The 15060-nt window shown below is 47.5% G+C and overlaps 3 protein-coding genes across 16 annotated transcripts; 2 read left to right on the top strand and 1 right to left on the bottom strand.

Annotated features, from left to right (window-relative positions):
• Positions 1-1257: 1257 nt before the first annotated feature.
• On the bottom strand, positions 1258-2319 carry LOC112895418. The gene has a single exon (XM_025963368.1). The coding sequence runs from the start codon at positions 2118-2120 to the stop codon at positions 1443-1445; it is 678 nt and encodes a 225-aa protein (XP_025819153.1). The 5' UTR covers positions 2121-2319; the 3' UTR covers positions 1258-1442.
• A 1080-nt stretch (positions 2320-3399) lies between these two features.
• Positions 3400-9888, top strand: LOC112894329 (protein HIRA-like). 3 transcript variants are annotated; one of them, XM_025961994.1, is made up of 11 exons: positions 3400-3692; positions 4069-4209; positions 5552-5827; positions 5950-6201; positions 6298-6695; positions 6779-7766; positions 7919-8129; positions 8262-8496; positions 8624-8746; positions 8917-9037; positions 9247-9888. In XM_025961994.1, the coding sequence occupies exons 2-11, from the start codon at positions 4102-4104 to the stop codon at positions 9541-9543; spliced, it is 3009 nt and encodes a 1002-aa protein (XP_025817779.1). In that variant the 5' UTR covers positions 3400-3692; positions 4069-4101; the 3' UTR covers positions 9544-9888. The 3 variants fall into 3 exon arrangements, with proteins under 3 accessions (XP_025817779.1, XP_025817780.1, XP_025817781.1); XM_025961995.1 differs by having other exon boundaries at positions 3401-3692; positions 7919-8123; XM_025961996.1 differs by lacking the exons at positions 3400-3692; positions 4069-4209 and having other exon boundaries at positions 5698-5827; positions 5947-6201.
• A 1450-nt stretch (positions 9889-11338) lies between these two features.
• LOC112893641 (protein TWIN LOV 1) lies at positions 11339-14961 on the top strand. 12 transcript variants are annotated; one of them, XM_025961081.1, is made up of 7 exons: positions 11339-12170; positions 12960-13167; positions 13288-13352; positions 13993-14072; positions 14189-14217; positions 14309-14367; positions 14595-14961. In XM_025961081.1, the coding sequence occupies exons 1-7, from the start codon at positions 11567-11569 to the stop codon at positions 14621-14623; spliced, it is 1074 nt and encodes a 357-aa protein (XP_025816866.1). In that variant the 5' UTR covers positions 11339-11566; the 3' UTR covers positions 14624-14961. The 12 variants fall into 12 exon arrangements, 10 of the variants coding, with proteins under 10 accessions (XP_025816866.1, XP_025816869.1, XP_025816870.1 ...); XM_025961084.1 differs by having other exon boundaries at positions 11341-12170; positions 14314-14372; positions 14595-14736; XR_003228862.1 differs by having other exon boundaries at positions 11344-12170; positions 13993-14096; positions 14309-14372; positions 14595-14642.
• Positions 14962-15060: the final 99 nt, after the last annotated feature.

The raw sequence follows: 15060 nt of genomic DNA, 5'->3' as shown, positions 1-15060 counted from the left end.
AGGAGGCTTGGAGCAGCATATCCAGTACATGCGGCCATGATCGAACACCAAAACAGGTCATTTTTTTTCAAGGTCGCCGGTCATAGGCGATGAGCTCTGGGTAGTGTGAAATCCGGCAGGGACTCGACCTCGTGCCGTGGACCGCACGGGCTCCGCCGCTGACTCGATCCCGTCGCTCCCCACTGCCCGCGGCGACATCAGAGAGTGTTGTGAGCAGTTGCTACTATAACATGCATGATCAGCAAAAAAAGGGAAGAAGAGCAAAATATATGAAAATCATTAAGATTTATTTTGTCTGAACTCTGAACGACCATGCTCTTCGTGGCACGAAACTATTCATGCCGTGTGCCCACCTGATGACCGGTGACATCAGCGAGAGAACGTCAGTGGCCTGGGCCTGGGCGTCATCGCTCGTTTGGGCTTGGGCACGCTAGCTGGGTAGCTTCTGTCCGAAGCATGCATGCATGCGTTCGTTGTCCTCGATCAATTTATTTGTAATATAAGCTGCAAATCGGGAACGGGCTCTGAGAATCGCCGCGATCCTTGAGATCAGATTGATCTCTAGGTGGACAGACACGCACCGTGTCGCTTTGCTGAAGGATCCTCTGAACTAATGGCTCTCGCGGCACCTTCTAGAGAGACGCACATTGCCTGGACGGTTCAGCTTCGTCAAGCGCCCGGGTCGGAGAAGGCGACCGATCGACGTTGGAGTGCTTGGTGTGCGCTCCAGACAAGTTCAGTGCGAACAACTTGGTCACTTCATTCACTACTATGCGTATGTGTACACCGACCGACGTGCCGATTGATCGTCCTATCCTGGACGGTTCAGGTTCGTCAAGCGCCCGGGTCGCCGGCCGGCCGGTGAGATCGTTGAACGGCCCGGTCGTTAGCAACGACCAGCATACATGACGGCAATATATATATCCATGCGGAGCTTAATCACGCAGCACGTACCATCCGCACGTGCGCGCGGTAGAGTTGGCACGACGGCCGGTTGGATTGTAGAACCGGCGCGCGCGTGTCCAACAAGCTAGCTGGGTCATTGCTCTTGCTCATCACTCGCGTGATCATGGAGCATCTGTCTCCACTACAACATCACATCGCTATTTGGACTCGCTAGCTAGTATATGAACATAATCAAAATGATAAATACGTATAGTGGTATACTGATGGTGAGAGTAGCTACATGCGAGTGTAGATAGAAATATGTATGTATGTATGTATGTATGTATGTATATGTGTATGTATGCGCGCGCACACAAATGGTGAATTAAAAACCGTGGCTAATAATACTGCAATGTCCAATGTCGTCCACTTCCTAGTCGCTTGCGCTGCTCCATGGCTCGGAGCTCGGGCAACCGTCCATCCCCGACAACTTCCAGAGCGCCACACCGTGCCGGCGAGGCGGCGAGGAGGAGGACGAAGGCGAACTACACGCCGGGCTAGAGCGACGCCGCGGGGAGCACCATGCACATGCGCAGCGTGAACGCCACGAGCACGGACGCGACGGCCACCACCATCCCCCACTTCTGCACCGCGGTGCCGGGCCTCGCCACGATCGAGAGCATGGAGAGCCCGAGGCTCGAGAACAAGCCGAGGCTGATGAACGCCAGGCCGGCGCTGTACAGGCCGCCGCCACCGGGTCCGTGCTCCCCAGCCGCCGCCGCCGAGGCGCCGGCGGGCTTGCTCGCGCTCGGGACGTCGTCGTCCTTATTGCCGGGGAGGTTGACGAACAGCACCAGCGAGGCGGACGCCGCGAAGAGGCAGACGGTGTGCACACTCTTCGCCACACGCTTCGACTCCGCGTCCTGGTCGTGGGTGGCCGTCTCGTGGTGTCCCTGCCCGCCGCCGCCGCCGCCCTCGGCTAGTGGTGTTGCGGGCGTTGCCGCCTCGATGTCGAACGTGCCCGGCGCAGGCGTCTCGTCTGCTACCGACGGAGAGGTGGGCTCCTGCTCCGGCGGGGGCGCGGGCGCGGGCGCGGGGGCGAGCAGCAGGCTGGTCCGGTCGTCGTTGAAAGAGCCGGTGAAGCTGAGCACGCGGGTGAGGCCGTAGTTGGCGGTGGACGCAATGGACGAGGTGATCTGGGTAAGAGCTGGGAGCACGCTAGCTATGGCGGCCATCGATTATATTCTTGCTCGCTCGCAATCAGCTCACTGCTCACTGCTGCCCGGTCGGTCTCTTCACGAACTAAGCTTGCTAGGCATTCAGTGCGGCTGCGTGCATGATACCTGGATCGATCGATATATTGATGATTGATCCATGCTCTCTAACGGCAGCCTCGCCTACCTACGCCTCTCGATTATAAGGGTGGGGGATTCGGTACAGAGACAAAACAGCGGTCTACCTGAGCGACTTCTTTCAGTCGATCGAGTGCGCTGGCTGCTGGTTGACATGGCGATAGAGTTGCTGCCTTGCTGGGCGTGATGCCGCCGGTCTTTGGTCCTGGCGTCAGCATGTTTGACGTCACGGCATTTGCTTGGTGACCAATTTTGCCATGTGGCCAATAGGTTACTCGCTTACTCAGCTTGATCAGCTGATGACAGAGTGACAATGATGAATTGTGATGTGCGTTTCTTAATTTATCACGGAACAATATATATACTACCAAACTTATTACTGCTTAGAGTTATGAAAGGATACTGTTAGCGCTACACTTATGGCTTTGCAATGCAATTAAGCCCTACTCAAGGAGCTGTATTATTTTCTATCTCATTCCATAAAGAGGAGGTCAGAGCACTTGAGTATGTTTTTTTTTCCGGTTTCTATGCTCCTTCAATCCTTTGCTATCACTGTCATCCAGAAGTTGCGAGACTACGACAGTTTGTGTGGAATAACCATATAACCGTTAGTTACTACAAATATATAAAAATAGGATCTAAAAGAGGACTCTTGATCCACAAGCAAGAGAGAGAGAGAACAAACTCGATACCGTGAGATTTAAGTTCGACGCTAGCTAGGCAAGCTTATTAGTCACCGTTCTATTCAACAATTAATAAAATATCAAACCAAGGCGACATAATTTTGTTCCTACTTTCTCCGTTCTAAATTGTAGATTATTTTAACTTATGAGGTCTGAATTCGTTGAACCTGGCCAGCCGTCCAGAGAGAAGATGCATGTGTTATAATAGGTTAAAGAGTTGATGTATTTCTAACCTAGAAAAATGTATGAAAAATTGTGTCAAGTCATATATGAATATTTTATGTTATCATTTACCACCATGTCATATAATTTTAGACTTTCATGCAAGGAAAAAAATGATGTCCGACGGCGCGGACCTGACTGGGCCCGTGGGCTGAGTGTACTATGGGCCGGCGCGGCAAATGCCGGCCCGGCACTTCCAGGCCTCGTCGTGCTCACAGCCGACCGCGCGCGTCGCCCGACTTGGACTTGGAACTTCGACAGTCCGACTGGATCCCCTCTCGGCCTCACTAACCCTAACGCGGGCTGCGGCGGTCGCCGGTCACCGTCAGGCGCGCGCTGGGCGGCTGCGGTTCGCGGCCTCGCGGGCAGGCGTGCGACGGGGCCGGGCAGCTACGGACGGGAAGACACGCCGTGCGCGGCAGCCGGCAGGACACGGCGGGCTGTTGCGGGGCGCGCCGACCGCCCGCGCGGGCAGGTGAAACTGTGAAGGCACGACGGTAGGGCGAAGGCAAGCTCCATCCTCCATTGCTCCAAGCAGACAAGCAAACAGGTACTCATGCCGCATCGCTAGGTGCTCTGCTAGAATTTTTCTCAATTGGTATTTGCTTGTTACAATTGCTTAGGGTTTACCACTTTAGCTATTACGGAATTTTTCAGTTCGCCATTTGACTTGGTTTTACACTTTTACTTGCCCATTGTGAATGTACAACTGTTTCAGTTGTGTTTGAAGGTCAAACTCAAGAAATAGAACCGGTTTATTTCAAAAAAGAACTAGAACTGGCGACTTTACTTTACCTAGTTTGAGGCATTATGAAAGTTTGGAGTACCGAATAGGTATACCAAGCAATAAAAATTCCTGGCTACGCCACTGACTAAATGCATATATATGTGTTGTACCCACAACCACTAACTTCATTTTTTTACAGAAACTATACTGGATCCGCCCCTGCTAGGCGGAGATGATTACTGAGAAGCCAACCTGGATTCGCCACGAGGGGCTGCAGATCTTCTCCATTGACATCCAGCCTGGCGGCCTCCGCTTCGCCACCGGTGGCGGCGACCAGAAGGTATCGTTCGTTTTTTCTCCCTTCTGCTTACTTTGAGTCTAAGTGTCAATTTTCACTTGCTTCTTTAACATTTTGCAGGAAAAGATTTCTGCTTATTTGTCTTTTCAGTTTCACGCTTAGCCTTTTTTAGTGCTAACTTGAAATTGCCGCGTGCTCACTGTGCTAACTGCAGGCATTAACTTTTTTGTGATTTAGTGATCTTCCCAAGTTGAAAGTATTTGAAGGTTAAGTATTGCTAGCAGCTTGTAAGGATTCTACTATGTTCATGGATACGTCTTATTTGGTTAAGGGTAATATTTTGGGTCAATTGGCTATTGGAGTATCTGAGATAACCTTAGGATTAGGGAAATAACCTTAGAAATGGGTAGTGGTAATATTTGAAAACAGGACTTGGCAGGGAATTGTTGTGCAGCCATTGTTGTTTGAAATTCAAATCTTGTAAGGTTGATTCGTGTTATTTGTGCTGTTTTCAGTCCATTTTAGTTAGTATGTTGTGTTAGGGTGGCTCCGGTGTGGTGTGTTTTGAGGATTCTAAAAGGAGAGAGAGAAAGATATGAGAGGTGCAATACATTGGAGTGAAACTTTCATCCGGTACTATCCCAGCACCTGGTGCCCAGCTTTGCACCCAGTTCCCAGGTTAAAAAGTTATATCCCACACCTTCTCCACCTGACATATATGCCATGGCTTGACCTGGCTGAGGAAGCCATCCATCCATCTTAAAGCAAGCTTGTCTGCTGGCCATCATCTTCAAGCATCTTGTCGGCATCACTATGACCTGACAAAAATGAAGATGTTTTTATCTTATTGCACCAATTGGGATTCGTGGATGACTTTATTGGGCTGAAAGGCCCATGGGCTTAGTCGAGCGTTGGCTGCTTAGTATGCTGATTTGCTTCTTGTACCATGTTGATTGCTTGATCTATCCCAGATTTCCACAATTCCAGGATTCAGCCTCACTACCATGCAAAACGCTTAGGCACGCCTAAGCTCTATGCGGAGGGTCACCGCTCGCTTAGCTTTTAGTGCTTTTTTGAACCTTTGATTCTAACAGTAGAAAGGTTTCACCTACAGCTTACTAGGATTAGCTGCGTGAACTAAACTGAAAGTTTTGTATTGATGTGATTCTTCACCGAGAATGACGATAGCTGGGTTGTTGAGTGATAACTGAAAATTTAATGTTGAGTTTGTTGCAATTTCTTATCCGGTTGAGTCATATAACTTGTTATTTATGTAATACTGGTGTGTTACCACTGCTTTTTTTTTTCCTTTTACCTTTTGTATAGTTGGCCTTCTCAGCTTCTCCTTACTAAGTTCCTTTTATTTGCGTCGTTGTTGAAATAGGTTCGAATATGGAGCATGAAATCTGTAGATAAGGATAATGCCAGTGATGATTCCAGCCAAAGATTGCTCGCTACAATGCGTGACCATTTTGGATCAGTAAACTGTGTGAGATGGGCCAAGCATGGCCGCTATCTTGCTTCAGGATCAGATGATCAGGTTATCCTAATTCATGAGAGAAAAGCTGGTTCCGGGACATCTGAGTTTGGTAGTGGAGAACCTCCAGATGTAGAAAATTGGAAGGTCATTATGACCTTAAGAGGGCATACTGCAGATGTGGTAATTATCTAAAAAATCCACTGTACTATGTTTATGCTTGTTCATTATCTCTTACTATTACCTTTTGTTATCATTACTGTTTAACTATTGAATATCTTTTCCATTTCTTATGCCTAAAGTAGGTAGATCTTAGTTGGTCCCCTGATGATTCAACATTGGCTAGCGGCAGCTTGGATAATACCGTTCACATATGGAACATGACCAATGGTATTTGCACCGCGGTCTTGCGAGGGCATTCCAGCTTGGTCAAAGGGGTTACCTGGGATCCTATTGGTTCTTTCATTGCAAGCCAATCAGATGATAAAACTGTTATAATATGGCGTACAAGTGACTGGAGCCTTGCTCACAAGACAGAAGGCCATTGGGCCAAATCTGTATGTCATGTTTGATGACTTCTATTTATTAACTTTATCTCTGATCAACATGTCTTGGTTTGCTGAATGTCTTTCTTGCGTTCTTTGTTCCTGCAGCTTGGTTCAACATTTTTTAGACGACTTGCTTGGTCACCTTGTGGCCACTTCATAACTACGACTCACGGGTTCCAGAAACCTAGGCATTCAGCACCTGTGCTTGAAAGAGGCGAATGGTCTGCAACTTTTGACTTTCTAGGGCATAATGCGCCTGTTGTGGTGGTTAAGTTTAATAACTCAACATTCCGCAAGAATTTCTCAAATGGTCAAGACACAAAGGCTGCGCCAGCTGGATTGGCCAATGGAGCATCAAAGACATCAACAAAAGAACAGCAACCATATAATGTTATTGCTATTGGAAGTCAAGACAGAACTATTACTGTTTGGACGACAGCGAGTGCCCGACCATTATTTGTTGCTAAGCATTTTTTCTCTCAAAGTGTGGTTGATTTATCTTGGTAAGATACTTCCATTATTTCTGTACAACCAGTATTATCCTCTGTACTAAGGCTCATGGTGATATTGCTCTTTTCCCTGACAGGAGCCCTGATGGTTATTCACTTTTTGCCTGCTCCTTGGATGGATCGGTGGCCAACTTTCACTTTGAAGCAAAGGAGCTTGGATACAGGTTAAGCGACTCTGAAATGGATGAATTGAAGAGGAACAGATATGGTGATGTCAGAGGACATCAATCAAATCTGGCTGAAAGCCCTGCACAGTTGCTGCTAGAACAAACATCAGCAAAGCAATCAACTGGCAAAAAGGGGTCTTCCATTGTCCAGCCATTTCAAGCACCCCCAAAAGTTTCTGCAGATGTGCCTAACCCAGTTCCCACTGTGCAAAGTCAGAAAGCTCCTGAAGCTTCACCTGAAGATGATAAGAAAACAGCAGGTCCCACTTCTGATGATGTAAATAAAGTTAACCGGTTATCTAGTCCAGTGAAACAGAGAGAATACCGGCGTCCTGATGGCCGGAAAAGAATAATCCCAGAGGCAGTTGGATTTCCTTCCAACCAGGATAACACACCCAACCATTCTCAGAATCAAGCCGTGGATTTTTCATCTCTGGATCAACGAATGAATGGAAAAAGACCATCTTATGGCAGCAGCAGTAACTGTAATAACTGCGAGGTTAGGGATCGCTTTGGTGTTACAGCAAGGGCAAACATAACTGAGAGTCTTGTTATTCAAAAAGCTCCAACTAGTGCTGGCAGTGATGGAAGGCTGAGTATAGAACACTCCGGATCTGTAGTTCCAGGCTCTTTGACCTCCTGCTCCGCTCTTTCTATCCATGTACAAAATAATAAAGACAATGAGGATTCTATACCAGTCTGCCTTGAAGCAAAGACTGTAGAACGTGCTGCAAGTGATACAATTGGTGTAGGTGGTGCCTTTTCAACAAAAGAATCCGAGATAAAGTGTACAAGAGGTACAGAAACTCTTTGGTCAGATCGTATCTCTGGAAAGGTTACTGTCTTGGCAGGCAATGCAAATTTCTGGGCTGTTGGTTGTGAAGATGGTTGCCTGCAGGTGATAACATCCCCTATCATAATTACTTAATAGATCAATTATGGGTTTCAATTTGGATGCTACTATGCATGTCAATTATTACTGAAATATGCTTTTATTTTCTAACATTCTGTTATCCTTGAACACTTATTTGTTTGTTCTGAATTAATTAGGTTTACACAAAATTTGGAAGGAGAGCAATGCCAGCAATGGTGATGGGATCTGCAGCTGTTTTTATAGATGTTGATGACTGCTGGAAGTTGCTTCTTGTCACAAGGAGAGGTTTAATGTACATATGGGACCTCTATAACAGGACCTGCATTTTGCAGGACTCTTTAGCTTCTTTGGTTGCATCTCCAGATGAGTCATCTGCAAAAGGTGCTGGTAACTATTTTGCATCCAGTCTTCAGTTCTCACGTGCTACCTGAGATGGCTAATCTGAACCTGGTTGCATCTAGATTCATAGTGTTTGTTAAAGTAGTTAGCCCTTACTAGTTGCCCTTGCTTTGTTGACAGGTACAGTAAAGGTTATATCTGCCAAATTCTCAAGATGTGGTTCACCCTTAGTTGTCCTTGCCAGCCGTCATGCTTTTCTTTATGACATGAGCCTTAAGTGCTGGCTAAGGATTGCCGACGATTGTTTTCCAGCATCAAATTTTGCTAGCTCATTTAGTTCCACTCAGGGTGGGGAGCTAGGCAAGTTGCAGATTGATATAGGCAAGTTCATGGCTAGAAAGCCTATTTGGAGCAGGTCAGTCTGCACATTTGATTACTTTAGTATTATAGGCTCTTGAAAATTGCTTTGGCATGCTACTGTGCTGTGTATCCGTCTATCTGGATTTTCTCTAAATCTACTGCTGTTGGTGTTTCTGTTTCAGGGTTACAGATGATGGGTTGCAGACACGCTCCCATTTGGAGACCCAGCTGGCAGCTTCTTTGGCTTTGAAGTCAGCACAGGAGTATCGCCAATGCCTCCTGTCCTATGTCCGGTTTTTAGCTAGGTTAGTTCATTATATTTTTATTTACTTTCCATCTATCCGTTAGCTTTTAGCATTGTTTTTGTGGTCCTCAGCTCCGTGTTTGAATTGGTTGAGAAAATATGTGACATTGTACATCTTATGAAAATCTTTGCTGAAATGCTTATTTTTCGTTGGTCTTTTTTTGCATGCAGAGAAGCAGATGAATCTCGTCTACGTGAAGTTTGTGAGAGCTTCCTAGGTCCTCCGGTGGGCATGGCTGGTTCTGTGCCCTCTATGGATCCCAAAAACCCTGTGTGGGATCCTGATGTTCTTGTAAGTCTTCTTTTTCTTGGAAATTTGTATACTAGACTTACTCACTTACATTTTTGTCCACAAAAAATGACTTTTGTTTTGTCACAAGTAGTGTCCTTCCTAGATAACCATGGGGGTTCATGAACTACAAATAGATAACTCTCCAGTTCTCATGTCTCCTAGTTGACATGATGTTCCAGTCTGTAAACTAACTGATGGCAATTCTACAGGGAATGAAGAAGCACGAACTTCTTAGGGAAGATATACTTCCGTCCATGGCATCGAACCGGAAAGTCCAGCGGCTGCTCAACGAGTTCATGGACCTCCTGTCAGAATATGAAGCTGCCGAGGCCAAAGCTAACCTGATGGATGTCATACCGACACCACAGCCCACAGCAGAAGCCAGTGACAAGGTGATGCAGCCCGCAACAGAAGCCAGTGACAAGGTGATGAAGCTCGCATCAGAAGCAAATGACAAGGTGATGGAGCCCAGAACAGAAGTTAATGACATGGTGACAACCTCGTAGTTACCCCCTGGCATCATCCAGTCTGGTTACTGGAGACTGTACTGACCCCCTCCCTCTTTCGGTAAGTATGATAGGATAGTTTGGCATGGATACAGCGTGTCTATTTCAAGAAGTGCTTATACTAATCAATTGTTAGTTGTGCATGTAGCTGGTAGATTGTTTAGCAGGGCGACCTCGGGCAAAAACTGATTCTGAACCCGTTAGATGTAACGCTGAGTGTAACAGTAGAAAAGGGCGCGAGGTCACCTACTGATCATTGTGTAACAGTAATCTGTAAAAGGTCGGATAAGCTCATTTCCTTTTTAATTCCAGGGCAATTTTTTGGCCTCGATGGTTTTTAGTTCAGGTTGTCTTTTTCAACTGTAGAAATTTTGCTTTGTCATGGCTCGTGGCAGTAGCAGCTTGTAAAAAGATGCAGCAAGTACAGGCAGAAGAGCTGGAATAGGATTGTTCAGGCATGGACGTGAAACTATAACTGTTGCCTGTTGGTAAATCAATGAAAATTGCAATAGGCCTTCTGGCTCTTGAATATATCTCAAAAACTGATTCAGCCATTTTTTTTTTCAAATCTTGCCATAGGAACAGTGACGAGAGCATTTTCCTAATGATGGTGCCTTTTCTGCGCTAGCTGCATATGGTTTGTCTGCACATGGCTATCGATCAGGATAGAATGAACTAGTAATTTTTTGCATGGATAATAACGATATCTATGTACGAGTGAAAAGCTGCTTGCTGCCAAGCATCTCGTCCTACCCTACCTAGGTTTTCCTTTTTTGAGAGAGAGAGGAAGCGTGAGGAGAGGCCAGCGGCCCGTGTGAGATGCCACGGCCTTCAAAGGAATTGCCTCGGTCCGGTAAGGAGGCATTGTGGGTGGCCCTGCATGCCCGTGAGCGCGGAGTGCTTGGTGGCGGCGGGCCAGAATGGGTGCCAAGAAGACCAAGACGGGCTCCGATGTCGTCGGGCCGACTCGGCCTCCCGCGTGAACGATGGGCCAGAGACCGCAGGGGACAAGCGCGGGCCGTGGTGAACGACGACGATGCGCCAGCGGGGGAAATGCAGGGACGGCCGACGGCCCAACAGGTCAGCGGGGCAGTCACTCACTCCTACAAGACCACCTCAACAGTCAGCACGATGCTGCAGTCCAGAAAGGTCACTCGAGATGGTACTCAAATCTCCCTCGTCCGTTCGACTGTTTTAGTTAGCATTGACTGATCCGACGAGCGCGACGACCACAGTGGAGCATGTGCCGAAAACAAAAGAGGAAGTAGAGCACAGTACCTGCCTGTGCGCCGTGCCCGCGAGGGAGCGCCGCGGGCACACGTGTTGCTCCTATCCGCCACGTCCGCGCCCTCCCACTTCCCAGGTCCACGACAGGCAAGTTGCCCACACGGCCACGCATGCTGACGCTCAAGTAACCGCGACAGCTGACAGCTCCCAGGCCCAAAGCAGGCCAGCAAAGGCGCGCGGGGACAGAACAGGAGCGGAGAAGAGTGAAGCTGGAAGCCTGGAAGATGGATGGACTCTCTCATGGAAGATCCATGCTCAGCCACCTAAAAATAGATCAATGGCTAACACCTGTTGCCTTGCCACGTGTGAGAATCTGTCCGTGCTTAATTTTCATTTTCCGTATGCTCTCCTCTCTGTCAGTCAGCGCGATAACCGATCACTCTCGAAGTCCATTCGCGCCGTAGATTACCTCGAGATTGGCGCCCCGTGGTCCAGGCCCAGACTGGAAAACAGAACCAGAAGGACGAATCGCCACGTCCGCGCACCCGGATTAGCCAATCAATCACATTCCGCTGGCTGTGGCTGGGTGCTAATCACTCAGCGGTCAGCACTCGAGCAGTTCAGAGCTGCCCCCGAGAGAGAAAACACAAGCCAAACTGAGCCCCCGCACAAAACGAACAAAAAAAAAAGGCCTCGAGGAAAATTCCGCAGCCATAGCCCCCGCTTCCCCCGCGCGCAGATCTTTTCTCCTCGCTCCCCTTCCCCGTCGATCACGCGCCGGCGAGGAGACCCCCGGATGGCGAGCTCCGGCGCGGAGGAGGCAGACCCGGGGGAGCGGGAGCGGGAGGAGCACGGCGACCTCCACCACCAGCGCCGCCTCGCGTCCTCGCTGACGGCGCGGTACTCGGACTGGGTGCTGGAGGCGCTGGACGAGCTCCCGGGGAGCTTCCTGCTCACGGACCCGGCCCTGGCGGGCCACCCCATCGTCTACGCCTCCCGGGGCCTCACCGCGCTCACCGGCTACGCGCGCCGCGAGGTGCTGGGCAGCGGCGCGCGCGTCTTCCAGGGCGCCGCCACCGACCGCGCCGCCGTCGCGGGGGTGCGCGAGGCCGTGCGGGCGCAGCGCGCGCACCAGGTCGCCATCCTCAACTACCGCCGCGACGGGTCCCCGCACTGGGTGCTGCTGCACCTCGCCCCCGTCTTCCACGCCCGCGACGGGAGCGTGCTCCACTTCCTCGCCGTGCAGGTGCCCATCGACGACGCCGGGCGGGGGGCGGGGGCGCCGTGCCGCGGCGCGCAGGGGGCGGTCCTCGCCGCGTGCCGCGAGGAGGCCAGGGTGGATGATGATTTCCCGTGCGCGAGCTACTCAGGGAAGGTGTTCGTTGATATGGATAAGAGAGGTCAGTGTGACTTGCCTGTGTTAGTTACTAGTTGTACTAATTAGGCTACTGTTCTACTGTATTTGGCTTTAGTAAATTAAATTACTGGTATTTACTAGCAATAGACAATACAGACTAGAGTAACCATTAATTGCAAGTGAGTTCAGTTACAACCCTTTGTTGTTCCTATAATATCAGTAATACGCATATCTGTGAAATGTATGTTGCAAAATTGACCTACATAAGGTTGCTCAGGGGCACGTCCTTGTTTGACTGGTTAGTCATATTGACCATCAAAATTTTAGTTGCACTGATCTTATTCATAGGCATGGCCAGACAAACCCAGCAGTAGTGGCACATTACTCGGAATACACCCCTGTTTGAGTTGTTCTTGGTTCAAAGTCTGTTGGTTCTGGTTATACCGATCCCTGTTTTTCCAAATATGGACTATGCCCAGTTGTATTTTCTAGGTGACGGTTCTTCCCTTAGGTGAAGCTTACATTGTTTGATCACCAAAAAGGGAAAAATCAATAGGTTTGTGAATCAGGACAAATCACATTATGCAAATTCCATGAACGAAGATTCAGTAGCCAGCCATAGCTAAACAAGGCACATGAAACTTTATCTGGGTTTGCCTTTCTTACTCGTTTTTCTTTTTCATTATACTGCCATATTAGCTCATTTTTCTGGCAGAATAGTTATATGGGCAATTTCAGCTAGGTGTTATACTTGACATCTTAATGTTTTCACTCTTACAAAACCATAAGTGAATCAAGTTGTGAATATGTTGTTGCTAGTTTGCTGTTGCAGGTCTGGAGGCTGAGAAACCGCGCGTAGCTAGTGATAGTGAGAAAGAGAAGGCAATAAGTACGGCTAACAGCATCGTCGCTGCGCTGAATCGCTACAGCAAGCTAACTGGTCTAGTGGTCAGCGGGAAGAGATGTGACTCTGTTGGCATCCCAGCACTCAGTTCTTCATTAAACCTTTCTCTCGGTAGAATCAAACAGAGCTTTGTATTGTGAGTTATTTGCATATCTTGTCGTTATTTAGTTGTCTTGTCTTATTTCTTGTGTTCAAAATATTTTAGTGTCTAACCCATGCATGCTTCATTAAATTGATCCTTTTGAACTGATCACAGGACTCACTCCTGCTTGCCTGATATGCCAATAATTTATGCTAGCGATGCTTTTTTATCATTAACAGGTACATGTTCCTTGACTGTTAGTACCAGAGTATGCAATCTAGCAACTTTTTGAAGTAATGTGTAATATGTGCAACTCCCCATATATTACTGGTATCTTTTCATATTGTTTCTCTGGCTCAAGATAATCAAACTGATTATATACATATATATATAGACACACACACACACACTTACTTGGTGCTAGCGTACACAATACTCATGCCTTTTGGGATTATCATGTGAGGTAAAGAGCATATTTTTCATCCCTGTAACAGAGTGAATCCTGTGTTCGAGAAAAAAAAAGGAGTGAATCCTTGCGTGGTTTATGGTCTATACTTGTAATTTCATTCTAAAATGATGTAAAAATGCAAGTGAAAACCTCTGTCCTTGGTGATGTTATTGTGGTGAGTGGTGTTCAGACTTATTGATGCACTTCTCATGTATAACCAGATAATTTTAATGTAAGCTGCTTAGAGACAACACATTTCTCGCTTTGCTAGTTGTGCATGCTGGTTGGTTTTCTTTTTCTTTATCGTTATATATACACTCTTCCCCCCCTTCTTTTTCTGGTTCTTTTGGGTGCGATTTATTTCTTGCGTGGAGGCTGCTGCTGTTTACAGGAAGGACTTATGTTGCTCTTAAACTTTTTTGCATCTTCAGGATACTCAAGAGAGGAAATATTGGGTTGTAATTGCAGAGTCTTAAACGGTCCAGGTACTAGCTTGGAGGTTATAGAGGAGGTGCGGACCCCGATTGTATAGCTTGTATGACCACATTCCCTATCATATTGCTTACTGTTTTCAATTTCTATTCAAAATTGGACGTACAGATAAATCAGCATATTTGTTCTGAGCAGGCATGTACAGTGGATCTACTAAGTTACAGGTGTGTTCACGCATTTTTGTACTGGTAGCTAACAGGTTCAGCTTATGTAAAGAGCTTGACAGAAATTCCGTTGCCTCTACATTCTAATCAGAAAAGATGGAAGTTCATTCCCTGATCTTCTACATGTATCTCCTATCAGAGATGCTTCAGGCAAGGTTCGCTTACATCTTTCTCAGGTCTTTCCTGAAAGAAACTGCTTTTCAGATGAATTAAACAATTAGTGCTGAATAGTCATGTTTTTAGTATATTCCGCATCGCATGTTTCTATTGAGCTTTGAAGCAGAATGGATCGGCAGTTTGTAATCTATAAGTCAGTTATGATGCTCTTGCAGTACAAACAGGACAGAAAGTTCACAACTGACTTCATGCCTATGCAGGTCGCATTTCATATCTGGGTTCACCTTGACGTGGGTGCAAAGCACGACTTCAATGGTTTGACCCCTGAGGTATGGCAGCTTGGAGCTGTTGGTGCGGTGAGAGTTGCAGTGAGAGGCTTGTCGGCATCAGGTAGCCTGTTGAGACCGTCCCAATAGCGACTGGAGTCTCCTCGCCATTTCATGACATGTCGACTTGCCAATGTACATCGCTGCTGGCTATTGTATGTAAAAGTAACTGCTTAGCACAAGAATGAAAATGAATTCATTTGTAAGGGAAATTCTTGGTAAATACAGGATGATCTTGTGATTATGTAACCATCAGAAATGAAGCAAAGGAATGGAAATAGAGGCTCCAGAAGTTCTCCGATCTTGTTCTAAAAAAAGTTCCCCGATCTCATAGTTACAACTTTAATTGGTAACTTTTGACACAAGTGCATTAGATGGATCTGTGTCGGTTTGGCACTTT

This window comes from Panicum hallii, chromosome 5, assembly GCF_002211085.1.
Source record: "Panicum hallii strain FIL2 chromosome 5, PHallii_v3.1, whole genome shotgun sequence".
NCBI lineage: Eukaryota > Viridiplantae > Streptophyta > Magnoliopsida > Poales > Poaceae > Panicum > Panicum hallii.
This window is presented reverse-complemented; position numbering and strand designations above follow the sequence as displayed.